A 25,808-nucleotide genomic window follows, 5' to 3' on the forward strand; every position below is an offset into this window, starting at 1 on the left:
AACGCAGCTAGTCTGTAGGTGACCTGACCTAAGTAATACGCTAGCTTAGGTCTTAGATGATTAGGGGTCTTAAGAGCTAAGGAGGTCCGTTAAAAAAAAAGCTAAGGAGGAGACTAGATATTTTGGCCCGATGCTTTGATCGATTAATCGTTTGATGTGCAAAATATGCGTGGTTTGGTATGATTTATTAGTACCCTAATCTTATACGAGTTAGTTGGATTGGTTGATGGTTTATTGGATTGTGGGATGAAGTACTGAAGTGAGCTCTTAGTCTGCACAGCTTGGATTTTGCCTCTAGGGTGAAATTTCTTGTTGAATAGGCACATCAGTTATGGCAGAGGAATATTAGTATTTTGGTGCAGATAGAGTAAGCAAAACATTTGCAAAGTACATTTATTTACCCTTCTTTCAGTTTGATAATCTTTATAAATAGGTTGGTGTCACTTAATGAGACTTAACAGACGCAAATTTGTTGTGCAGATATTCTTGAACCATGTGGCAATGAAATATTAGAAAAAAATGAAGCTTTATAGAATGAATATGTCGGTTTGCTGACACAGAAGCTGTATTGTGCATAAATAGTTGACCTGTTGCATAATATATGCTCATTTGCATGCTGGATGAGATTTGGTGTGGGCTAACTGTGAATTGGGTAGTTCAACTGGGTACACATCCTTGTTGATTCGAGAAAATTGCATTTTTTATCCCTTAAAAAGGACCTTTTTTAGATCAAGATAATAGTCTTTCTGTTTATTCCAGACAACACTGACATGATTTGTATATGCATAGGTGACACTATGTGTTTGATGGCTTCTGTTTCTTGACTTGGGTGTATAATTTCCCCCCGATCAAGTTTTATCTCAAACATAAATGAACAAGTAGTGTTTGCACGTGATTGGCGAAATTAGTCAAGACGGGTGCTCTTTGCTGCGTGGCCGCTAGGCCACATGGGACAAAGTCTAATCCTGCTGGCAGAGACTGTTCCATGGATCCTACTGAGCCTCGTTGGCGGATAAATTCAAGCTTCTCTCCTCCAACGTCAAGGAGATGGGACTGCCGCTATTCATCAGATGGATTGCCTCATAGGGTTCATGATGCTCCACATGATCACCCACCTTACGTGTCATCACTATCACCGCATAGTAAAGGAAGCAGAAGTGCATTTGGAAGTGATCAGTACCCCAATCACCATCATTCTGTATCTGATGGAGCACTTTCTTATTTTGGGAGTCCAGCTGACAGCCTTCAGGCTCCACGCTGGACACCCCCTCTTCAAAGATTTGATCTCGGAGAATTCTCTACACCTGAAAGAGGTATGTACTTGTTCCTCATTTCATATGGTGGATTGTGAAATGAGCTGACCAGCTAATCAACTTGATTCTAAATGCTTAATACGGTTCTCTTTTCATAGAATAGAATTGTGAGATAGGCTAAATGGAGGCTTTCGCTGGAAAAACTAACACAATGCGCTAACTTATTTTCCATTGAGAAAACACTTACAATATATTGTAGCTAAGGGTAGCAATTGGCCGGGTTGGGACGGGACCCCACGGGTTTCAGACCCGATGGGGCCTGGTTCGGGTGCAAAATTCGGCCCGCGGGGCCATCGTGTTGGGCCCAGACCCGAATCGGGATCAGGGCCTGGGCTACATTTCCCCCGCAGGTGCCCCACAGGCCCTGAACCCGCCCTGTGCGGCCATCTCGCGCTCTCCCTTGGTGCTAGAAAAAACGGCGCATTGGCTTTGGGAATCCCAAGCCCCGGAATCTCCTCTTGTCTCTCCCTGCCTGCCTTCGTGGTGGTGGGTGTCCCAATCACCTTTGATTCCTCCCCCAGCTTCCTCAGATCTACAATCTTTATATCCAATCCTCAACGAGACAATGGGACGAGATCCAAATCGTGCGCTCGCTCGCCGGTTCCACTGCCTGAGCCCGTGCCCTCGCTCGTCGGCTCCATCTCAAGCTCCTCCGCGCGTGGCGAAGCTGAAGCCCGACATGTCGTTGTCATACTTGACATTGCGCTCTTGGGCAGTGCCACGTGTCTCGGGAGCTCGAAGTCATGAGCCTTGCACGTGGAAGGCCTCGACGGTGTAGCGCTCGCCGCTCTCCCAGACGCACCAGTTTGCGGCGCGGCAGTTCTTGGCGGAGAAGCCCACTTCCTGAAGCCACGTCGGGAAGGTAGGGCCCTAAGTCACATCGTCGGCGGCAACCACATTGGCAGCGAAGGAGGCCCTGAGGCGCTCAAGCATGGCCTCGAACAGCGGCGTCGGGAGCAGGGGCACAATCTTGTAGATGCCATAGCGGGAGGCCTCGTGCTCGATCTTGAGGATGCAACCGATGGGGTCGGCGAACTCCGCGGCAATGGAGGCCATTGTGCGAGCCCATGCGCTTGCTCGACGGCGGAGGAGGTCGTCGTCTAAGGCCGTGCGACACCGGCGGAGGAGGAAGCCGCCCGAGCCTTTGCGACGCAATCAGGTCTCAGGTCCCCCGTCAGGTGCCGCTGGGGTCGGGCCTGGGGTACTTTTGCACCCGATATGAGTATTGGGGCTAGGTCGGGTTTGGTGTTTCGGGTCAGGTACGTTCTCACTCCACCTGACCCCGACCTGACCCGTTGCCACCCCTAATTGTAGATGTGCATAGGCCTAGCTTTTGCTTGTAAATAGTTAGTGTGGAAGATGATTTTGAGACTTGAGTCACAATGTTGACGTTGGAGTAGTTCATTCCCCTTGTTGCAGCTCCATGATTCTATTGTAAATGTAGGGCATGGAAGCACATACAGATGAAAGCCTACGATGAACATGTGCCTATAAATCTAGAGAGAAAACTACTATATCTTTCTTTTGTAGATAATCTTCTACATTTTTGTTGCTTCTAAAATAAATTGGATTCTTTGCAAGTATGCCTTCTCTTGTAATTTGATTTGTTACTAACCACTTGAGTAGTAACTTTTAACACTAGGTTCTACTTTGTGTTAAGATATATAGCTGCTTATTTAGATGGCCATTTTTTCTACTGGACTTTCATGGATATGCACTCTTCTTACTTATGATCTTTCTGTTGGATGTATTACTATTTTCATACATTACAATATTACATGCTCTGTTAGTCAGCATGCACTCATTTGTATCAGGGTTGGACATGGTAATCATGCCTTGTTCTGTTTTGCATAAAATTGAGCAATATTTAAGCCCAAAAAGGACTAGCCCCGTGTGGATCGAAGAACTATATTTAAAATCATCTTAGCCATAATAACTGACAAGTGACGTAGTATAAAGTTATAGCCATGATATATAAATCTCTTTGTTCACTACACAAAGACTTTGGTCTCAACGGTCACTCGTCAACTGAATCTATTGGGGACTTATTTTTAACTGTAAACATTGGGGTAGGCATTAATAGTATTGCAAGTTAAAGACTGCTACGCCAGAATTTTTTCTTTATTTTATACAACAACTGGATGTTTTCCTGCAACGGTAGAAGCAACTAACCAGGCATTGCTGCATTTCTAGTATTCCTTGGATATCTACATACTGTATTAACATTTGCTTTATTCATTGGACCAGGATCAAGACCAGAAACTTCTGATTATCCTCAATCAAGTGAGGTAAGCTACATTGTGTCTTTCATGAGTTCTCCCCATTCCTTTGACAGTTTACATAGATCTAACGCAACTAATCAAGAACACTGCAGTCTGCATCACAATGCTGACATTTATGTTCATTTGCTGCAGAGGCATTTGACTGCCGCGAGCAGTTTCAGTTCTGCATCGCCATTCTCAGAATCAAGTCAGCTAGCATCATCTAGTAAACAATCAACTCCGTATCTACCACGCAATCATATGGGTAGGCGATCGTTCATGTCAAAACCGGTCTACCCACTTGTCTTCCAGAATCCAGTGTCAGAAGCAGAAGCCTCCAGGATGCCCGAGGCTAGTAATGCTGGGCGAACAACACCAAGTGATGACAGCCAAGCTTCTCCTCTGTGGCATCACAGCTTGGCGAGTCCAGAGCTCAAGTTCCATAATGCATTGAGTGAGCTTGGGAAGATGGAGGCTTCACCTGAACCAAACACAAGCTCAAGAAGGGAAGGGTTTAGATGGAGCAATGCTAGCAGCTACGATTTTGGATACGATGGTGATGCCATTGACATTTCAGATCATATCAGTATCGAGTCCCAAAGATCCCCCACAAGTTCAGTGAGATTTCTTAAGTGCGGGCTGTGCGAGAGATTCCTGCGGCAGAAATCACCCTGGACCTTGAATAGGATTGTTCGCAATACCGACATGCCAGTAGCAGCAGTCCTTCCTTGCCGGCATGTCTTCCACGCGGACTGCTTGGAGGAAAGCACTCCCAAGATTCAAACCCATGAACCACCTTGCCCCCTGTGCGCTCGAGCTGCTGACGACGAAGGACGCGTATCGTTCTCAGAACCTCTGCATGTTGCCCTCAGATCTGCCCGCAGGAATCTTTCCTTGGGTGGTGGTTCAGGTGGAAGTAGCAGCAGCGCAAACCCTCCTCGCAATGATGATCGGGGCTTGAAGAGGAATCATTCTGCTCTTGTGCCAAGACAAAGCGGCCGCTCACTGTTCCGGAACCGTGTCAAGAAGCAGTTCCCCTTCAAGGGGAGGATTGGGAAGGACCTCTTTGGCGGTAGGGTTTTCAATAAGGTTGGGTCATCTTCCTCTTCCGGTCAGAAGGATGATGGTCAACACTCAGCAGTCAAGTCTGACCGATTTATGAAGTAGCTAGAACTTGGTGGTGGCACAGAGTATATGATGTGTGCCCTACTGCTATTTTGTTCTTTTGTTATCACTTTTGGTATAACGTATCACAGCATGTGAAACTTGGTATCCATGCGCAGTAGTCGTCCAGGATGGGGTTGTTAAGTTTGGACGGTGCTATGCGTCGCATCGATGTGACACCCACCATTGGCTAACTTTGGGTCTGTTATGAATCCTTACAGTAAGAATCGATGCCTATGTTTAGTATGCTTATTGTGCTTTAACCTGTTTCTGTTGAATTGAGAGCTGCCCCTATTGTTCTTTGTTGAAACATGTGCAGCGTGCCCACATGCTGCCGGTGCTGCCCATGCAGCATGGCTTTGCTTCGACGTGCTGGCGGCGGACGCAGTACGTGCCTCTGCCTCCTCTTCCATTGTACCTTGAAATTTGGGTCAAGGGAATGTCCGCTTCACGCGAAGTTCGTGCGCGACGAGGTCGTGTGCGAGTTCATGAGACTACCAAAACGCGTGCGTTTAAGGTTCACCCAGTTGGGAGACGGTGCCGTTTGGGACTCTGGTCGGAACAGTGACTCGCGGCGAGGGTTGAAGGGTAGCTCATGCCCGAGCTGTTGTAGCGGATGGCGTTGTGGGGTTGCTGGCCAGATCCGACGCAATGACAAGCCTGGTGCCGATGGCTGATGCAGTGGGATTTGCACTTCTCCCCCACGAGACGCTGGACGCGGCCGCCAGCCCGGGAGCATCCGGATGGCCTTGACGGGTTCCGACTTCCGAGCGGAAACTTGCGGCACCACGGTGCTACGGCACCGATCGCAACTTCGCAAGCATTGTTAGCTTGCCACGGCCCACGGTGCTGTGCGTACGCCTTGACTGACCCCCTGCGGCACGAGAAAACGGCACGTTATGAGGTCCAGGCGAAGCCAGAGACAGGTGTCTCTACAGTTGTACTGGTACTAAAGTATCTATTTGTTTGTGTTTCTGTTTTTGATTTTTTTTAAAAAATATATTTTTGGTTTCTCTATAAAAAAAACTGCTTTTGAAAGTAAACTGTTGACTTCTATAATAATTTTTTAACTTCTCAACACATAACTTCTCAGAAAAGCTACTCTCAACTAGCTTTTCAACTTCTAATTTATTTTCTCAGAAACAAATAACCGTATTCTCTAAAAATCACTTTTCAGCAAATTCGTTTGCTCTAACTTCTAACTTCTAAACTTTTGACAGAAACAGAAGCCAGAAGCAACTGAAAACAATCAATCCCTGAGACATCTCAGCCCTGTCATCATGCCAAATTTGAGCTGACCTAGAGGCGCACGTGACTTACATTCAACACTGCCGTTAAGCCGGTCTATGAAGGAAAAACATTTCGAGATGCTCTCGCTGTTGAAGAAAAAGAGAAGGAAATAGGGATACTCCTAGTCTCCTAGACCAGTAGGCGTCTAGAATGACCCGTTCTCTAGAAGCGAAATACGCGGAAAGTCCTGCCGTATTATCGTGACCTTGATGTTGGTTGACTGCCGGGAGGAGAATTTATAGACGTCGTCGGACGGCCACCGGCGTTTTTGCTGACCTACAGCATGATTCAGAAGCTTCCAACCAGGCCCATTTCCTGCGCCTCTAGAAACCAATCGTGTCGTAGGAATGGTCTGCGCCTTTGTGGACCAAGTGCGCCTTAATGATGGCGCGACCATTTACCGGATTGGCTCAATTCCAAATTATCTGAACCACGCCCTATATATCTTCTCTATACTAAGGTTGAGTGCAGGTAACAACATATGAGAGTGCTACATCACTTCATGTTGTTTTCGATTTTGACACGGTCCCTGAAACAGAAATTTAACTGCTAACTTATATTATGATATATTCATAAAACTCTATAAAATCAATACAATCTGTATTTTTTTCGCTGCCATCAATTCAGAGAGAGAAACAATGTCGGACACGTGGGACAAACCGTGCAACATAGCATGGTAATTTCTAGTGCTTTTCTTGTTGTATATGATGTACTTCCTCTGATCCTAAATATAAGTCTATCTACTACCTTTGATCCTAAATATAAGTTTATGTACATTTATTCGAAGTCAAACTTTTTTAGCTTTAATCATCAATAATTAAAAAATCATATAGATTGACAGCATAAAGTTAGTCTTATTAGATTCATCATGAAAAATATTTTTATAATATATAACTCGTTCTATTGAAAAATATATTTTTATAGATATTATTGGTTAAAATGTTATATTACATACAACGTCGATATTCTAATAGACTTATATTTTGGATCAGAGGGAGTAACATATTTTCGTCTTCACCAAATATAAGTCTGTCAATGACTTCAAGTCACATTTGTGCCCAACTTTTCTAATTTGCCCCTATTTCATTGTGCCTATTCAATAAAGTAAACATTCCATCTAACTTAATAATGACCATAATTGTTGGGTAACATTGTCATTATACCACCCACCTTAATTCCTGTGCATGAGTCTAAGACTTATATTTTGGATCAGAGGAAGTAGGTACACCATTATTTTGTTTGTCACTACAAAGCTATGTCTAGTATGAACAGTATTAGGTGTGTTTCGCTGGTGATCGAACTTGCCCCCATCAAATTTAGCCCAAATATGGCATGATCAAAATTTGGTCACTAAATTGATTACTAAAATATTGAGCAAGTTCTGGCACGAAAATCAAATGCAAGTCAAAGAAGAAGAACATTGCCACAAATTTTGCCACAAACGAACTTGATCAAAATTACGATAAGACAAGCATTGGCATTTAAGTGATTAAAATCAAAAGCTTCCTTATCTAGAAAGTGACGGAGATGCTCTTCTCCAGGGCCAATACGGACGTACCCCTGCCCTGTGTTGTAGTGGCGTGAACCGTGTCCACGCGCAGCCAGGGCCGGCGCAAAATCAAACGCTGACATATTCCGGTCCAATTCGTGCACCCGCCAGCCATCCACTGACGACCTCTTTTTTTTTTTTCCCACGTATCCCATGCCATACCATACCTGAGCTCTCCTCCCCCCTGTCCTCTCCCGCAAGCAACACAGCGTCATCACGCTCGGCCTCTCTCCCTTCGAACTCCCCGTCCGTCCCCTGCAAACGACCAAGCGGCCCTTCCAAAAACTTGGTCGCTCCTCTCGGAAACTCCAGTCCGGGCAAAATAAGTGACGATCCCTTCTTGTTCCCCGCCTCGCTGAATCCAATCTTATCTGCGCGCTCCAAGTCGGTGTGCTTAGTTGGCAGCAAGTTCAAGCTACGAGCACAGCAACATGCGACCAGAACGGCCATTGCTGCCGCCGTCTACTCCGCCCCTGCCGCCGCAACAGACGGAGGAAGCGGCGGGACGAGCAAGTGTGGATGTGCCCGACAGGCTGCCGGACCCGGTGCCGTCGCCGATACTAAGACATTCGCCCGCGAGCTCAACCAGGCGGTCGCGGTCGCTGAGGTCCGTCATGGCCAACTCGCCGTCGGTCACCTTCGCGGAGGACATCAGGTCGGGCTCCAAGGCCGAGTCCAGCGCGTCGTCGTTCGAGAACTTCCAGTTCCGGCTCGCCGGCTCCATGACCGGAACCCCCGCCGGCGTCGCGCGGGTGTCCACGAGGCGGTCCGCGTCCGAACGTGCCGGCTCGCAGCGGGACCTCCGCGACGAGGACGCGCGGTTCGTGTACATTAACGACGCGGACCACACGAACGCGCCGCCGGCAAGGTTCCCGGACAACGGGATCCACACCACCAAGTACTCCATCCTCACCTTCGTCCCGCGCAACCTCTACGAGCAGTTCCACCGGGTGGCTTACGTCTACTTCCTCATCCTGGCAGCGCTGAACCAGGTGCCGCAGCTCGGCGTGTTCTCGCCGGTCGCATCCATCCTGCCGCTGGCGTTCGTGCTCGGCGTGACGGCAGTGAAGGACGCTTACGAGGACTGGAGGCGCCACCGGTCGGACAAGACCGAGAACAACCGCACCGCGTCGGTGCTGGTGGGCGGCGTGTTCCGGCCGAAGCGGTGGAAGGAGATACAGGTGGGCGAGGTGGTGCGCGTGGTCGCCAACGAGACGCTGCCGTGCGACATGGTGCTGCTGTCCACGAGCGACCCCACCGGCGTGGCCTACGTCCAGACCATTAACCTCGACGGCGAGTCCAACCTCAAGACGCGGTACGCCAAGCAGGAGACCATGCCCACGCCGCCCGAGGCGCTCGCGGGGATCATCAAGTGCGAGAAGCCCAACCGCAACATCTACGGCTTCCTCGCCACCGTGGACCTCGACGGCCGCGGCGCCGTCTCTCTCGGCCCCTCCAACATCGTGCTCCGGGGATGCGAGATCAAGAACACGACCTGGGCCATCGGCGTGGCCGTGTACACCGGCCGGGACACCAAGGTCATGCTCAACAACTCCGGCGCGCCATCCAAGCGCAGCCGGCTCGAGACGCACATGAACCGCGAGACCATCGTCCTCACCGTCGTCCTGGTCCTCCTCTGCTCCATCGTGACGCTCCTGGCGGGCATCTGGCTTGGCGACCACAGCGACGAGCTCGCCGTGATCCCGTACTTCCGCAAGAAGGATTTCTCGTCCAGTAACGCCGACGGCACCTACAAGTGGTACGGCGCGGGCCCGCAGGTGGTGTTCACGTTCATGATGGCGGTGATCCAGTTCCAGGTGATGATCCCCATCGCGCTGTTCATCTCCATGGAGCTCAGCAGGGTCGGGCAGGCCTACTTCATGGTGCAGGACAAGCACATGTTCGACGGCAAGAGGCAGGCCAAGTTCCAGTGCCGGGCGCTCAACATCAACGAGGACCTCGGGCAGATCAAGTACGTGTTCTCCGACAAGACCGGCACGCTCACCGAGAATCAGATGGAGTTCCGGTGCGCCAGCGTGCACGGCGGCGACTTCAGCGACACCGACGGCGGCGGCGGCGACGGGCATTCCGTGACCGGTAAGCAAGTTTCAGTTATTGGGTTGGACAGATATTCATCAAGCTTAGTTGACTAGTCGCCGAGAGCGGCAGTTTTAGCATATCAAACAGATAAAAACACTCTTTTAGATGACACTTGTCTGTTGCATGCTAAAACTGTCACTATTCCTATTTCGAATGCACGGGCACGGACTCTGCAGGAATTTGAGGTTTCAATCGATGCTGACCCAGAAACTGATGCCGCTGCTAGATACTCACAAGCACTGACACTTTGATATAGTTAGACGCAATGCAAGTGTCCATTTGACGCCGGAGGGTTCTAAAGAGCGCGTGTGTGACTGGAAAACCAAGCTAGCACGCCTTGCGCATGTCCTTCTTCCTTTCCCCCTTTCTTCTCCATCTCCGACGGGCCTCTTCTTCGTTGGGTAAGCCAGCCACCCTGCCCTTGTTCCACCGACGTGCTTCCGTCTTCCTTCGGCAAGCATTTCACCACGACCGCGACCCGCCCTGTCCTCCTCCCAGGGGCAGACCCACATTCAACTGAGCGAGGGCCTAGGCCCAGATCAAGTTCCCCAGTTAAAAAAATTAGCCATATATTAGTGCCCTAATCAGATTTTGTGTTGGATCTGCTCTTGTCTCCTCCTTCATCTCTGATAACTCCCACCATCAGATTTGTAACTGCCATCGTCTCGCTAACCCGATAATGCCAAATTGTAGATAAATCTTTCTCGTCGCCAACACCGGCCCACCACTAGTCCTCTACCACCACCACCAGTGACATCCCTGTCTCTCACCACTCCGCCCACGTCCGACGCTACGGGTCAAACATGCCCCCAAGCTATTCCTCTAAACCCGATCCCACAACCCAATCCGGAAACCTATCCTAAACCCCAACTTGCCAAGGGTGCTCGGCGGTGACCAGACTGCCAGAGTTGGTGGGGAAGAGGGTGTGCGATGATGGCATGTATAGGCCACATTTGTGATCTATATTTTTTCTCTTCCGCGCCATCTTGAATCAAACATCCGTAGTAGTATAGAACAGAAACTTAATCGTGCAGTACAGTTGATCATAACTGGTTGTGAAACTGTTGAAGTCGCTGCTTTTGAATTGAACTTTTCGCCCTCTTTAATCCCACAGAGAAAACTGAAAAGCCTCTTGCAGCAGTCAGACGTGACTAATGGGAGTGCTATGTGAAACTGAGATTGCTGCAGCTTTTGTTGCCATTTGACTGTCTTGATCGCTCATTACAACGCCAAGCTCCTAGGACCACTGATGGCCTTAGCCAAGATCTCTGTCGGATAACAATTACCGGATATCCTCAACTAATCCAACACTTATCTTTAGGACTCCATTGTCTCGGTAACAATGATTCGTCATCATTCGTTTGTCCTGGTCTCAGAGCCCAACACTATCGACAGAACAATTATCAGGCCAAACGAGTACGTCAGGTCAGGCTGCCTAAGCAGTACTGCTGTGTCTACGACCCTGCCATTAGGCGCAACATGGAAAATCACGTTTTGAAACAAAAAAAAAAACCAGCAAAATTAGCATTTCGAAGTCCCAGCGATGCTGCCATTAATTCAACTCTGCTTTTCACTCGTTAAAACAAAATTTTGACTTTGCTCTAGTTTCTGAATCAAAAATTGTCTGGTGCATGCAATGCAGGGGAGGATGGCGTTGTCCTGAGGCCGAAGACGGCCGTGAAGACGGACCCAAAGCTGATGGCGCTGCTCAAGGACGGCGCCGGGGAGAAGGCCGTCCGCGCCCGCGACTTCTTCCTCACGCTGGCGACGTGCAACACCATCGTGCCCATTGTCGTCGACACACCCGACCCTGCGGCGAGGCTGCTGGAGTACCAGGGCGAGTCCCCCGACGAGCAGGCGCTGGTGTACGCCGCCGCGGCGTACGGGTACACGCTCGTGGAGCGCACCTCCGGGCACATCATCGTCGACGTGTTCGGCACCAGGCAGAGGTACGTACCCTTCACCCTACTATCCCGTCATCATCTGGATGCGAATTCTTGCTTCACTTGGTTGCATTGCTATTGGTGAATTGTTTGCTTTGCTTGCTTCCCGTTGGTGATTTGATTGCATTGCCGTTCGTGAATGTGCTGTTTTTTTTCTTTGTTTTAATTTTCCGTTGTTTTTTTATAACAAAGACGACATAATTGGGCGGTGCGATGGGATTGATAGCTACGCTACACATAGGCAGATGTCAGAAAGGTTATTGCACGAGACAAAGGGATCGAAAACTAGCATAACGGGACAAAGCTTCCACTAGTGTCACCAAATCTTGGGCCCGTCCAGCCTGATACGTTTCTCTCTTCATCTGATCAGCAAAAACAGACTGCATGTCAACTGCTCCACTTTGCTGAAAAGCAAATTGATGTCGCAGAGGCGCAGGGCTGCTATGCTGATTAATCAGTAATCAGCTGTTAGGCTTTTCCTTGCTGGTGTGTAACTGCATACCAGCATATATAGTACACTGGCAGACTCATCAGTCAAAATCATTGGCCCTTATTCCCTGCTTATATGTGACGCGCAAAATCAGTGTTATTATATAGTTGCCAGTGCCAAATTGGTTTTGCGATGGCTAATGATCGCCATCATGGAGTTAAAATTTCTATTGGCCCTATACTTTTTTTTAAGAGCGTGATTGGGCGACGGCTTAGCTACGTGGACATCCAAAACCGTCGGCTTCCATCAGTAATCAGATGCTACGCCTCATCCTAGCGACTGCCCAAGGCAGACAGACCACAATATTCAAACTAGAGGGAAACACGGCATGTCTCTAACGTCAAGTATGAAAGTGATCGGAAATTCCCCTGATCATACGTTTTTTTTCTAAAAAAGAGAGAATTCTCACATCATACTTAGGATGGTTGGTTCAGATGAAAGCTGCCTATAGGACGGCGACCGATGGTCCGTGTCTGAGTAGCAAATGATCCAAAGTCCACTGTCCACGGATCATAGTAGTGGTACCCGGTCCCGACTCCCGAGTACTCGATTTGTTGCTGGGAGATGAATCGGTGGCGCTCCTACAGCTGACAAGCCTGAAGCCTCCGACGGTGCAGGCATGCATAGTTTCGCTTTGCATGTACCACACGTAGCGGCAGGCGTTTAGGTGAGCGAGAACGATGCGCTGGATTTGACAGGTCGCCCCTGGCAGACCACCTTCACCAATCATAGAAAAATTACACAACGAATGAGTACGGAATCGTTACCATTTGCATTACCATTCTTAAACCAAGCACTATCTAAAATGCAAACCACCAACGTGTGTGTTGGTACGTGTCGAATCGGGGATTAGGGACGTGATTGGATACAGGCCAAAGTATGTCAAGCCAATATTTAGCTTTGTCTATCGATTCTGGCTGCTATTTGGTTGGAGGCCAAATTTTGGCCGGGACAAAAAAAAGTTTAGCTAGCCTGCGCACAGTAAACGGTGGTCGTGGGCGTGAGCGCGGCGGGCGTTGGCCGGCCAAAGGACAGGACGATTTCAAAATTTATAGATTAACAAATTTTAAATTGCTATATCTCCTAAACCGTATATTCAAATTACTATCCATTTACACTGTTATATTTCTTAAAATTAAATCTACAAAATAAGATCTCACTCGAATATATTTTACCAGGAAAAAAATAATAATATATGAATCACACATGTCATACTCACAAACTTTTATTTAACCATATTCTAATTTTAATTATAACTAAATTTTAGCTGGGCTCACTTCAGCTACCAACCAAAAAGACCCTAGATCGTGAAGATTCTACCCCGGCTTACACGCGGGGCCGGTGCACCAAAGCACACGGGGTTCATGTGGCGTTCACATGTGCACCGTGCCAACTTAGACCCTTACCTTCCCCCTGTTGCCTCGACGATTATCTCACGCATTGCAGACTACGGAAGTCAAAAGGAGATAGATATTTTTATAGGAGTTGAGATTTATTTTTTTGATAGGAGGAGAGATTTTTTATGTATAGGAGGAGCGATTTTTTTTGGTGCAGTTCTGTTCCCCTGAAGCTGAAAACTCCTGCTGAAGTCCCCTACCCTAGCCCTTACCGGTGACCCATCATCATGCCATATTGATACATCAATCGTGCAACTGATCCCTCAAATCTAAAAAATTCGTGAATTTTCAACAAGTCAAACCCCGCGCGGCGACGGGCCCTGTAACGCCAGCCAGCTTTCGGAAGGTGCCCAGGAATTGACCAGAAATTCTTATTCCCACGCGCACCAGTTCTCTTGCTCACGCTGTCTCCCTCATAGATCCACTTTTCATTTTTTGATATTTTTTTTTCAAAAAATATTCTCAAAGCTTTTCTAAATTAATTTTTCTCGTTAACTTTTACTTAAAACGTTTTCTTAAAACTTTTCTCATTATTGTCTGAAAAACTTGTCTGGATAATTTGTTCGGACAAGTTGTCCGAAAAACTTGTCTAAAAAAAAATTTGTGAGAGGATTTTTTTAAAAACAAAAATGCGGAAAGAGCTGTTTAAAAATTATTACTTGAGTAGCTGGCGCGCGCGAATTAGAAATCCCCGGATTTGACCCGTGCGGGCGCGCAATCAGTAGCGGGACGCCCGGGATCCCCCCGTGCTCCACAAGCCATACATGTTTGCAGGCCCGTGCCGCGCCCGAAGAGGCCGGACCCGACGACGCCCGGCGGGTTTTCTCGAGACTACGGTCGCGCCCGGCGTGCCGGATCGAGACTATGGTCGCGCCCGGCGTGCGTGGATTTTTCCCCCTCCACCTGTGGACACGGTGGTGTTGGTGTGCCGTGTAGAGAGTCTTGCCGTTTTGCCATGCCATGCCATGGTTTACCCGGCGTTGCCCCGCTTTTATTTCGCGGTGCCGACCTTCATGGATGCGCAGGAGAAATCTTAAGACCAAGCAGCTGTTTGATCATTGTGAGGCCTGCCATGCAAGCTTGCCATACTACTAGTCTGTTTTCCGTGAGCACGTGTAGGCCTGATTGTTTCCCGCACCTTGGCTCGTTGTTAGCTGGTCTGCGCAGCCAGAATAGTTTAACGGGTTTGACTTGATCGAATTAGTTCTACAGCCCCCACATGATTCCAATAGATCCTTCCTTGATCATATCTTCGTCATAAGGTTGTCCTTCATTCATTTTTTTTTTGAAGGTCAATTTTGGACAGCTTAACATGGGGATATATTCCACAACTTTCTTCTCGTCAAACATGCATGAGCTTGTTTGACAAGAAATCCCATCCATACTTAACGAAGAGGCAAATTTTTCTGACACTCCGACTTTTGTGGCTTTTGTCACAAGACATAAAAATATTTATCAAAACTGTCGGATACTCTCGAGAGACTGGAAATTTGGTAGAAGACACCCGCGCCCATTAAAATAGTAATACCGCAGTGAATAGGAGAGAGAAACGGGTTCAAATGTCGTGTACTTGTAAGATCCGTCGCTATTCGGACGCAGCTCCGACGGCGTGGGCATGGCTCGGCGAGCCCAGCAGCGCGGTAATGGAGCCGTTGGATCTCGCTGCCAGTGGAGCTCAGGGACAATTTGCTGAAGAAGTTGGAGGGAAGATGGAGCGCATGGTCGCTCGATAGGCTCCGGCCGGCCGGCCGGCAGCTTGCATCTCAATTTGTGTGTGTCCGCGACCAAGTCCAAAGTGGCTACTAGCCTTCATCCGTTTGCTGTGCAGCAGAGAAGGAAGAAAAGAAAGAGAGAGATTGGGCAGACGCATGGGCCCAAAAGGGTATTGAGGGTATTTTGAACAATCTTTCTCTTCCAATCAGCAAAAAACTATATTTTAATTGAGTCGGTGTCCAGAAGCAAATATGCACTGTTTCGTAGTATCAAATAGCAAAAAGCAAAAAGGTTAGTGCCCTGTCGCAAAAGCCACGTAGTCGAAGTGTCCTATTGCAGAATTTGCCTAACGAAAAACCCAAAAAATATTTCTCTAACGAAAGACTGGGCCATTCAGTTACGATATTTTAACATCGAAAATTCTTCAAGGCCAACCTGTAGTTATCATGGGAGCCAGTTTATCTGCCCTTTTCCTGAAAAAAAGGAGCTACACAAGTGATCAAAAGCAACCAGGTTCTGCAGAAAGAGAGTGAAACAACAGACGATAAAAGGAAATGTCACTCTGTCCTCTCCTAGACACCTACCAGTAGCTCGATCGTACAAGTACTTAATGCATGCATGGCCCATCAAATCTAACAATAAAATACTCCTTGCAGAAATGCATTTTTTTATTCAAATCAACTGTGCGAAATGGCGTGGTCACTTCATAGTAGGGTCATCCATCCATCCATCAAGCTCTGAAATTTAGCTCTGAAATTTAGGACATTGCCTCCAGTTTGACATCTTTTCATTAATTCAATTCCGCACAGTGCACGTCCATTCACTGGCAAGTACTGTGAACTTTGATTCCGTAACCTGTATCTGTCATCATGACCACATCCAAGTTTCACGAAAACTTCGTGAGACCATATCCAAGTTTCACAGAAATTTAATCAGGATGGCAGAAAAGATATTTCTCTGTCATATCAGTCACCACGTACCAAATCCAAGTTGTGTTTATCACAGTGCCAAGAAAAACGTTTCTCTTCTCCCATCAGCAGCCGCCGCCACGCTCTGATGGTTACGTACACCCCAACGTCCCAAAAGTATTTCACGACATCGTCATCTCATCCATTGGAATTTATACTGCTGGACGCGAATAGGAACATGCACGTAGAACCAAAGAATTCGCAAATTTTTAAGTGCATCCTGGTTCGGTCATGGTAATGGGACTGAACATGCTGCTCCAGCCAATGGCGCAGGGTGGCACGGTAGGCTATATATCAGTTTAAGATTTACATCATTTTATAAATTTTATTGTAGTTCTGAAACACGGTTGTTATATTAAATTATGTTAAATTAGATCACTTTTATCTATAATTCTGGATCCGTCGTGGGCTCCAGCCCAACGGCGACACAAGCACTATCGTCACGCGTGAGCCATTTCTAGAAGGAGACGACGACCCGTCACGAAGTTTACAGCAAATGTCCGTATAGTTTATGGGAACGTTTCAGTCGTTGAAGGCCTGCTTGATGTCAACTGCTCCTTACCCGAGCTGCTTGTCCGGAAGTTGACCGGTGGCTGCTGAACTGAACGGAAGGGTTTGTCCGTTTGTGGCTCAATTCCGTGGATTTGGAGCAGTTTCCTGAAAAGATTCTCCATTGCTACTGTAGAGTATACTGTGTTGGATATTATATACGCCCACCTGTTGCCGTGATTCGAATTTAGTGTTGGCAGAACTTTGGTTTTTTTTTTTAAATTAAATAGATTATTTTTATCTTTATAATTTTTTTAGCCGGAGCTGTTGATCTATCGAGAATTTTGATTGAGATATTTTATTATTATTTTAAACTAAATATATATATTTAAATTATTTTATTTTATTTATAAACTCTAATGCTGGAGACACAGAACGGTGGAAAAGTAGAACGCGCGTGTGGGCACAGCAAAAGTCAGCTAGTCGGAGGTGCTACTCGTATCTCCGGCCCTGTGATTGCCGTGCAAGTAAAATAGGCAGATGACTTTTAGTTCTTCGAACAGAGCTGGATTAAGAGAAAGAGCTGTCTAATCTGTGGCAATCTTTCCATCAGCAGTTTCTTTTTGCGGGTTATTGCGTTGGGAATTTATGGCACGCCAAAATTCGATAGTTCAAAAAAATTCTTGCAAAAATTGTCTGCCCGAACTTATTCGTACCAACAATTTACAAGACTTTGCCAGTAATATTTATTCAGTGCCGTAATCTTGCCAACCACAATTTGGTTGAGAAAAGTACAGCTTGGAGTGGTATTGGTACTGGTTAATTAATTTAACTCGTATATTTTATAAATTATTAGATTATCTCTAACAGATATTTTAAAAATTTATCTCTTATAACATTAGTACGACATCCCGTAACACTATTGCCGTATTCTTTTTTTTCTTCAATAACTACTATATTTTGTATGTTCTATTACTCTACTTCTCTGCCTCTTTAAATCTATAGTCATTATCAGTGAATAATATCGAGAGAGGAGAGAAAGTATCACAAATTTAGAGTAAGTAGCTCTCCTGTTGTGTTACTATAGCAACGGGACTCTACAGTAAGTAGCTCTCCTGCCATGTCACTATAGCAGCGGGGACTGGAGTGACGCACACGGATGGGATAACCTCAAATCTGTGCTCTACAGTGACGCACAAGGATGTCGATCGATTTTAAAGACTCTACTAGGGTTGGTCTTAGCTGGTAAATAGTGGAGTATATCAAGTAAGGCAGTTAATTACAAGCAAGCAAATTAAAGTCGTCAGTTGCCGCCAGACTAGAAATGCCTGGGTTATGTTTAGGAAAATCAAAGGCTACGAGCGCAACGCCTTAAATTCAGCAGTCACTTTAGTAAAAAGTTTTCAACTCTCTGAAATAGAATATACTATCAAGAAAGGCTGTCATCATGGAAATATGGGAGCTAAAGGCTGCAGCCAAGGTTTCCTAAATAGGATGCAAATCCTCTGAACCAGATAAGACTAGAAAGCAGTCGTCCGATGTATGATCAACGCCTAGGATAAACTTTGGTCAAGCTATTTTGGGCCCACCCGCTCCAAAAGGAACCATCCCATCTGCCGTTTGGAAGCTTCAAGATCTCCGCCCACAAAGCACGGCAAAAGCCGGCGGCCGGCTGCCGGTACCGAACCGCCAAAAAAGAAAAATCGCGAGGAAACCCATCCCTCATACACGGAATGCTTGCCCTTTCCTGACTAGCGACATGTAATGATCCTAATATGTGACAGCTTGATTTCCCCAGCGTCTGATTTGAGGGCGCCCTTCTAAGTCTTAGGATTTGAGCTGTCCGAGTGCGACAGTCTACATGAACCCACTAGCTAGTATCCCCATATATTAAATCAGCTTTCTTCTTTGTTAAATTTTTGAGCTAATTTTTTTTCTTCTAAACTTTCTCTCGAAACTTATAAGCCGAATTTTTTTAATAATTTTTCTAGCTAACTTTTTTCTAGTTGAATTTTACCTAATTTTTTTTATCCTCAGAGGTAGCTAAACATTTTGTCGATAAATTTTTTTTCAAATTTGTTGAGATAATTTTTTTCTAAAAAAACGAACAGAGGCCCACACGCAGAAACACACACGAAAGTCTACTTCTCTCTCTCTGGTACAAACGGTGCCTTTGTCGTCACCCCCCCTCCCCCCCCCCCCCCGCTAGATTTTAAGCGCCATGATGAAACCATTTCAACGAGTCTGCTTCTATCCCCCCCCCCCTCCCATTCGCTTCCTCCTTCTCCGCCTGAGATAACATCCCCCGCCACCTCCGGCGAAGCCAATCTTTAATGAAACAGTCACCGTGGTTACTCCAAGGCGTCCGCCTCGGCCGACCGCCCACTCCTCCTTGCTTGCCTGCCAAAACCCAACTCGTCCTCTGCCCTGCTCTGTTCTGCGGCTTTCCCTCCCCTCCCCTGTTTCTTCAACCCAGCTGGGCTGAGCGAGCTCGCCGCGCCACCCCCGATCCGCTGGTCAAAATCCGACCTTGACGCGCGCGCCGGGACCAGGAGCGCCATGGCCGGGGACACGTGCGGGGATTCGAGGCTCCTTGTCTGACGCCGCGGGTTGGCCGCCGGTCACCGCCTCACTCGCACGCCAGCCATGTCCGAGGACCACCACGGGTCATCGCGGCATATGTCGGCGTCGCAGAAGGAACTGGGCGACGCTGATGCGCGTGTGGTGCGCGTCGGCAACGCCACGCGCACCAACGAGCGCCTCGAGTTTGCGGGCAACGCCGTGCGCACGGCCAAGTACTCGCCGCTCACCTTCCTGCCGCGCAACCTCTTCGAGCAGTTCCACCGCCTCGCCTACGTCTACTTCCTTGTCATCGCCGTGCTCAACCAGCTCCCCCAGCTCGCCGTCTTCGGCCGGGGGGCATCCGTCATGCCGCTCGCCTTCGTCCTCACCGTCACCGCCGTCAAGGACGCGTACGAGGACTGGCGACGCCACCGCTCTGACCGCGCCGAGAACGGCCGCCTCGCCGCCGTCCTCTCCCCGGGCGCGGGCGCCCAGTTCCTCCCGGCCGAGTGGAAGCACGTCAGCGTGGGCGACGTCGTGCGCGTCGTCTCCGACGAGTCGCTCCCGGCGGACATGGTCCTCCTCGCGACCAGCGAACCCACCGGCGTCGCCTACGTGCAGACGCGCAACCTTGACGGCGAGTCCAACCTCAAGACTCGCTACGCCAAGCAAGAAACCCTGTCCACGCCGCCCGACCAGCTCACCGGCGCCGTCATCCGCTGCGAGCGCCCCAACCGCAACATCTACGGATTCCAGGCCAACCTCGAGCTCGAGGGGGAGAGCCGCCGGATACCGCTCGGCCCGTCCAACATCGTGCTGCGCGGCTGCGAGGTCAAGAACACGGCCTGGGCCGTCGGCGTGGTGGTGTACGCGGGGCGCGAGACCAAGGCCATGCTCAACAACGCGGGCGCGCCGAAGAAGCGCAGCCGCCTCGAGACGCACATGAACCGCGAGACGCTCTTCCTCTCCGCCATTCTCGTCGTGCTCTGCGCTCTCGTGGCCGCGCTCTCGGGCGTGTGGCTGCGCACCCACGAGGAGGCGCTCGAGCTGGCGCCGTTCTTCCACAAGAGGGACTACCTGAGCGAAGACAAGGACGGCAACTACAATTACTACGGCATAGCGGCCCAGATCGTGTTTATCTTCCTTATGGCGGTCATCGTGTTCCAAATCATGATACCCATCTCGCTCTACATCTCCATGGAGCTGGTCAGGCTCGGACAAGCCTACTTCATGATCCGGGACACGAGGCTGTACGACGAGTCGTCCAACTCGAGGTTCCAGTGCCGGGCTCTCAACATCAACGAGGACCTAGGCCAGGTTAAGTGCATCTTCTCCGATAAGACCGGCACGCTCACGCAGAACAAGATGGAGTTCCGGTGCGCGAGCATTGACGGTGTGGATTACAGCGACATCACACGGCAGCAACCCGTTGGTAGGATAGTTTCTCTCTTATCCCCATCAATTCTTTTGATTAGGAGAGCCAGCGTTGGCAATTGATAGATTTTGGTTCATAGCAGAGGGTGATCGGATTTGGGCGCCAAAGATATCGGTGAACACCGATAGGGAGATGGTCAAGTTGATCAGTGATGGGGGTGACACGGAGCAAGGGAGTCACACCAGAGAGTTCTTTCTCGCCCTGGCAACGTGCAACACCATTGTTCCGATGATCATCGATGGCCCGGACCCTAAGAAGAAGGTAATCGATTACCAGGGTGAGTCACCGGATGAGCAGGCATTGGTCTCTGCCGCCGCGGCCTATGGCTTTGTGCTTGTCGAGAGAACATCGGGGCACATTGTTATCGATGTCCTTGGTGAGAAGCAGAGGTATTGATCGAGACATTCTTCTTGCGATTAAAAATGAAGGCACTGATTGGCGCTTTCGGTGGAGGGCAACTAACAGATTAGCATTAGAAATAGGGAGAACGAGACGTGCAGTTTTCTTTACTCTCGTAGTAGCGGTAGCTTGCCCTTGGTTTATATCTTTTATAGTAGTTGAAACTTTGGTTGTTTGTGCATGTTGCTTGCATCCTCCTTTTTGGGCTTCTAGTGCAGACAATCGATGGTGTTTTTGGTACCGGAGCAGCTGAAAAACTGTCTGAACTACTTTACCTGAATTAGCATAGTTCGATGAATGCAATTGATTGGTTCTCATTTATCTTGCAATGCATGGATTTGCCTATTGTTTTTGTACATGTAGAGGCTGGTGCTTGTTACTGTCTTTTTTTCTATTTTACGCAAGTTTTTTTTTTTTTGGCTCATGCCTTTCCTATTTCTTAGAACATTGGCTTAATTAATTGCCTTTTACTGGACTTGATTTGCAGATATGATGTCCTTGGGCTTCATGAGTTTGACAGCGACCGCAAGAGGATGTCTGTTATAGTTGGCTGCCCTGATAAGACAGTGAAGCTGTTTGTAAAAGGCGCAGATAGTTCGATGTTTGGAGTCATTGACAAATCGATGAATTCAGATGTTGTCCAAGCAACCGAGAAGCATCTCCATTCATATTCATCAATAGGCCTGCGGACGCTTGTCATCGGTATGCGAGAACTCAGCCAAACTGAGTTTCAGGAGTGGCAAATAGCTTATGAAAAGGCTAGCACCTCGCTACTAGGCAGAGGGAACCTACTCCGCGGTGTGGCTACAAACATTGAAAGGAACTTGCGGCTGTTGGGAGCCTCTGGTATTGAGGACAAACTGCAGGACGGAGTACCTGAAGCAATTGAGAAACTGAGGCAAGCAGGGATCAAGGTATGGGTACTGACAGGTGACAAGCAAGAAACTGCCATCTCCATTGGCTATTCCTGCAAGCTTTTGACAAGGGACATGACACAGATTGTAATCAATAGTCACTCAAGAGAGTCATGCAGAAAGATTCTAGATGACGCAGTCTCCATGGTTAACAAACTGCGATCATTCTCGACAGACCCGCAAGCTAAAATGCCCCTTGCTTTGATCATTGATGGTAACAGCCTCGTCTACATTTTTGATACAGATCGGGAAGAGAAGGTATGCAACCATACTAGAATATGTATTATCTCAGTAAATTCTTTTTTTCTAAACGAAGTTATCTCAGTAAATTCTGTTATCAACAACTAATGAATTCTCGATTTTGCAGCTTTTTGAAGTCGCGAAAGCTTGTGACGTTGTTCTATGTTGTCGGGTAGCTCCCCTACAGAAGGCTGGTATTGTCGATTTAATAAAGAAGCGAACAAGTGACATGACTCTAGCCATTGGAGATGGTATGTTTTCTTTTGTTTTTATCTACGAGTAGTTCAGAAGTTTCCATTATAAAAAAATGAGTAGTTCAGAATTTGAGCTATGAATTACTGCTCTCTTTTTTTTTTGGTCAAAATCTGAAAAGAAGTACCTTTTTCAGGTGCAAATGATGTATCCATGATTCAAATGGCCGATGTTGGCATTGGCATCAGTGGGCAAGAGGGAAGGCAAGCTGTTATGGCCTCAGATTTTGCCATGGGGCAATTCAGATTTTTGGTTCCTCTGTTGTTGGTTCATGGCCATTGGAACTACCAGAGGATGGGCTACATGATCCTATATAACTTCTACAGAAATGCTACTTTTGTCTTTGTGCTTTTCTGGTAAGCTCACCCCCATCATTACTAACTTGTTTCAATCTGTATTAAGGAACAAATATAAACTTGTTAACCATTGCAGGTATGTACTTTACACTGGTTTCACCCTGACAACAGCAATAACTGAGTGGAGCAGTGTGCTATACTCTGTGATATACACTGCTGTCCCTACTATTGTTGTTGCCATTCTTGACAAGGATCTCAGCCGGAGGACATTGCTGAAATATCCCCAACTCTATGGTGCGGGGCAGCGCGAGGAGAATTATAACCTAAGGCTATTCATCTTCATCATGCTGGACTCCATCTGGCAGAGCCTTGCAATTTTCTTCATCCCTTACCTTGCATACAGAAAGAGTGTAATTGACGGTGCCAGCCTGGGAGACCTCTGGACGCTATCTGTTGTCATTCTTGTCAACATCCACCTTGCAATGGATGTCATCAGATGGAACTGGATTACACATGCGGCAATATGGGGTAGCATTGCTGCGACATGGATTTGCGTCATGATCATAGATTCCATACCGATCATGCCTGGTTTCTGGTACGCAGACATTCTTAATATTTTTGCTTGCCTACATATATGATAAAGATAAAGATCTACATGCATGGTTGCTGATTCTGTAATTGTATGACAGGGCAATCTATAAGATGATGGGAACTGGATTGTTTTGGGCACTGCTGCTTGCGGTGACCGTAGTCGCAATGATTCCTCATTTTGTCGCAAAGGCCTTCAGAGAGTACTTCACCCCCAATGATATTCAGATTGCGAGAGAAATGGAGAAGTCGCAAGATTTGCATGATGCAACTCATCCAGAGGTTCAGATGAGTACAGTAGCTAGAGCTTAGGGGTAGGGGCTAAGGGGTTACACAATGATCTTTTTGTTCATTCGAACAGGATAGATTTATACCTTCTTTGGTTCTTTTTGTTGTGTGTATATTAGGCAATTCTTTTGAGCAGTGAGCAAGGTTTCTTTCAGCTTTGCTCCCTTGCCAACTATCCAAAGGATAGGTCCCTTGTACCCATTCTGTGTATCTACCAGCCAAAGTTTGTTGATTTATATGAAAGGAAATCATACAGGAGTTAACTGTACAAATGCAGAAACTGATCCACATGCTTTATAATGGTAAACCGTAGATATTCATCAGAGTGAACTGTACAAATTCAGATATCATAAAGATTTCTGTTCCAGCCTTATGATGGTTTCAAACTTTCAGACAGGGCTTGCACTTTATTTGAGTTCAATAATTTCGTTCAATCCAAAACCATTTTATTTAAAAAGAAACATTGTTATGGCTGGTTCAGAACTTCAGATAAACTTTGAATCAAATGATCAGGGGAATCTGGGAAATTTATGCCCCTGTTGCCGTCACAAGATTCAGCTGACCGGTACAATATCGTTATGTATAATGAGGCTGATTGCCTCGTTAATCTATCACATACAGTACAGGTATTCTGCCTTGCAGTCTTAGGTGTACTAAAGTTCGTTTAAGCAACCGGATGGAAGGAGTCAAGCTTCTCCGTGTCACTCTTTTGAAATTGAAATGTGTAGGATCGATTACTTATTAAATAGGTAATCAGAGTGGGAATGGTTACGGAAATCAAATTCAATTTATTATCATATTTTGTTCTAGACATACTGCTATCACGTCATAAAAACGATGTATAGAAAGAACCTATGTCCAATTGCTCTCAAATTCTAACAATAGAAACTAGACAATTTAGAAAACTAAACCAATAAGAATCAGGTCAATCGAAATCATAGATCAAGAGTTAGGACCCTTGCAAGCAAACTGTTACAGATGGTGATGAAAATTGATTAAATCCTAGTTTCACGATTATGCAAGAGTTATGAACATTCAGCCAATCAAACTTTTTAGAACCATTCTACTCCCTCCGATTGCAAATATAGGTCGTTTTAGACTTGTGCAAAAGGATTAAGAAAGTAGATCAAATGACCTTGTTGCCCTTCATTTATTCTGCATTGGAAAAGATAACTCATTCATTTGTGAGAGTGATAGCATTTATTAAATAATGGCAAGACGGGAACAAAAGAGAAAAAAATGCATAGAAGTTCGAGAACGACTTATATTTAGAGAATAGTTGAGGAGGCTAAAACAACCTACATTTGCAATCAGAGGGAGTATATGCTTAGAATGATTTTGGATAGATCAAACTAAAACAAATTACGTCAAACCAACACATCCAATAAAAATCAAAGCCAGAAAGACAAGAACGATGAACACATTGAAAGAACTAATCACCAACTCATCAACTTATAAAACTTACATTCATTTCATGAATGAGCTGGCAAGATGCCTCTCACAAGCATCCTATAAGAATTCTCCATGGATTCCTAAAACCCTAGATTTCTCTCTCTATATATCATGTCTCTGTCCGTCCGGGTGCTCTATCTCCAGAACTAACTGCAACCAGAGGCACCGCTGTTCCTTTAAATCCGCTGGCATCTCTAGTCTTCACCGAGTCGAACGGTCCTGGAGTTTGACTTTGAACCCCACCGCGTGTCTCCTCGCGCGTGGGCCGCGCTAGCCCACCTGGGCCACTGATGCGCTCTGTCTTGGCCTGGTTCGCCTCGCGCCAACCAGGCCACGCACGTCTGGGCCACGCCACTGCGCCATCCTGCCCACTGAGTTGTAGTGTCCACCGATGGGCCACGCCAACACCTACATGCCATGCTTAGCACAGTACATGCATGCATGACCATCTATAGTACTTGCTAGCTTTGAACTTTTTTCTTTTAATTACCAACAATACATAGGAAGCAACCAACCATTGTTGTTCCATGTGCCCTGGTGCTTACTGGCCACGACCTCCCGTACAACTTCGCGTCAGGAGTCCACAACTCCGCACGCGACACCAGTATATACGGCATATGCCTGATGCCATCATCCACCCATAGATTACGCATCTTCAATATATCTTCAACGTATCTTATAGTGTAATATATCTGTATATTGTTC

At 47.2% G+C, this 25,808-nt stretch overlaps 2 protein-coding genes across 4 annotated transcripts; both read left to right on the top strand.

Moving 5' to 3' along the window:
* The first annotated feature begins 981 nt into the window (after positions 1-981).
* On the top strand, positions 982-4,988 carry LOC133916190 (uncharacterized). The gene is made up of 3 exons (XM_062359749.1): positions 982-1,313; positions 3,561-3,601; positions 3,728-4,988. Exons 1-3 carry the CDS (start codon positions 986-988, stop codon positions 4,739-4,741), a joined length of 1,383 nt encoding a protein of 460 aa, XP_062215733.1. The 5' UTR covers positions 982-985; the 3' UTR covers positions 4,742-4,988.
* A 2,744-nt stretch (positions 4,989-7,732) lies between these two features.
* On the top strand, positions 7,733-23,974 carry LOC133916191 (phospholipid-transporting ATPase 1-like). Of its 3 annotated transcripts, none has more exons than XM_062359750.1 (7): positions 7,733-9,674; positions 11,320-11,626; positions 21,561-22,245; positions 22,355-22,478; positions 22,616-22,835; positions 22,912-23,370; positions 23,465-23,974. In XM_062359750.1, the coding sequence occupies exons 1-7, from the start codon at positions 8,009-8,011 to the stop codon at positions 23,673-23,675; spliced, it is 3,672 nt and encodes a 1,223-aa protein (XP_062215734.1). In that variant the 5' UTR covers positions 7,733-8,008; the 3' UTR covers positions 23,676-23,974. The 3 variants fall into 3 exon arrangements, with proteins under 3 accessions (XP_062215734.1, XP_062215735.1, XP_062215736.1); XM_062359751.1 differs by lacking the exons at positions 7,733-9,674; positions 11,320-11,626 and adding exons at positions 18,917-20,671; positions 20,754-21,063; XM_062359752.1 differs by lacking the exons at positions 7,733-9,674; positions 11,320-11,626 and adding exons at positions 18,917-20,671; positions 20,757-21,063.
* The last annotated feature ends 1,834 nt before the right edge of the window (positions 23,975-25,808 follow it).

This window comes from Phragmites australis, chromosome 4 (genome assembly GCF_958298935.1).
Source record: "Phragmites australis chromosome 4, lpPhrAust1.1, whole genome shotgun sequence".
Classification (NCBI taxonomy): Eukaryota; Viridiplantae; Streptophyta; class Magnoliopsida; order Poales; family Poaceae; genus Phragmites; species Phragmites australis.

Excerpts from the sequence above, each read along its gene's own strand:
- LOC133916190 (XM_062359749.1), top strand. The coding sequence starts at position 986 with ATGGATCCTACTGAGCCTCGTTGGCGGATAAATTCAAGCTTCTCTCCT. Across the intron at positions 1,314-3,560 it reads ATTCTCTACACCTGAAAGAG|GATCAAGACCAGAAACTTCT; the intron begins GTATGTACTTGT and ends TCATTGGACCAG. Across the intron at positions 3,602-3,727 it reads ATTATCCTCAATCAAGTGAG|AGGCATTTGACTGCCGCGAG; the intron begins GTAAGCTACATT and ends CATTTGCTGCAG.
- LOC133916191 (XM_062359750.1), top strand. The coding sequence starts at position 8,009 with ATGCGACCAGAACGGCCATTGCTGCCGCCGTCTACTCCGCCCCTGCCG. Across the intron at positions 9,675-11,319 it reads CGACGGGCATTCCGTGACCG|GGGAGGATGGCGTTGTCCTG; the intron begins GTAAGCAAGTTT and ends CATGCAATGCAG. Across the intron at positions 22,836-22,911 it reads TTTGTCTTTGTGCTTTTCTG|GTATGTACTTTACACTGGTT; the intron begins GTAAGCTCACCC and ends TAACCATTGCAG.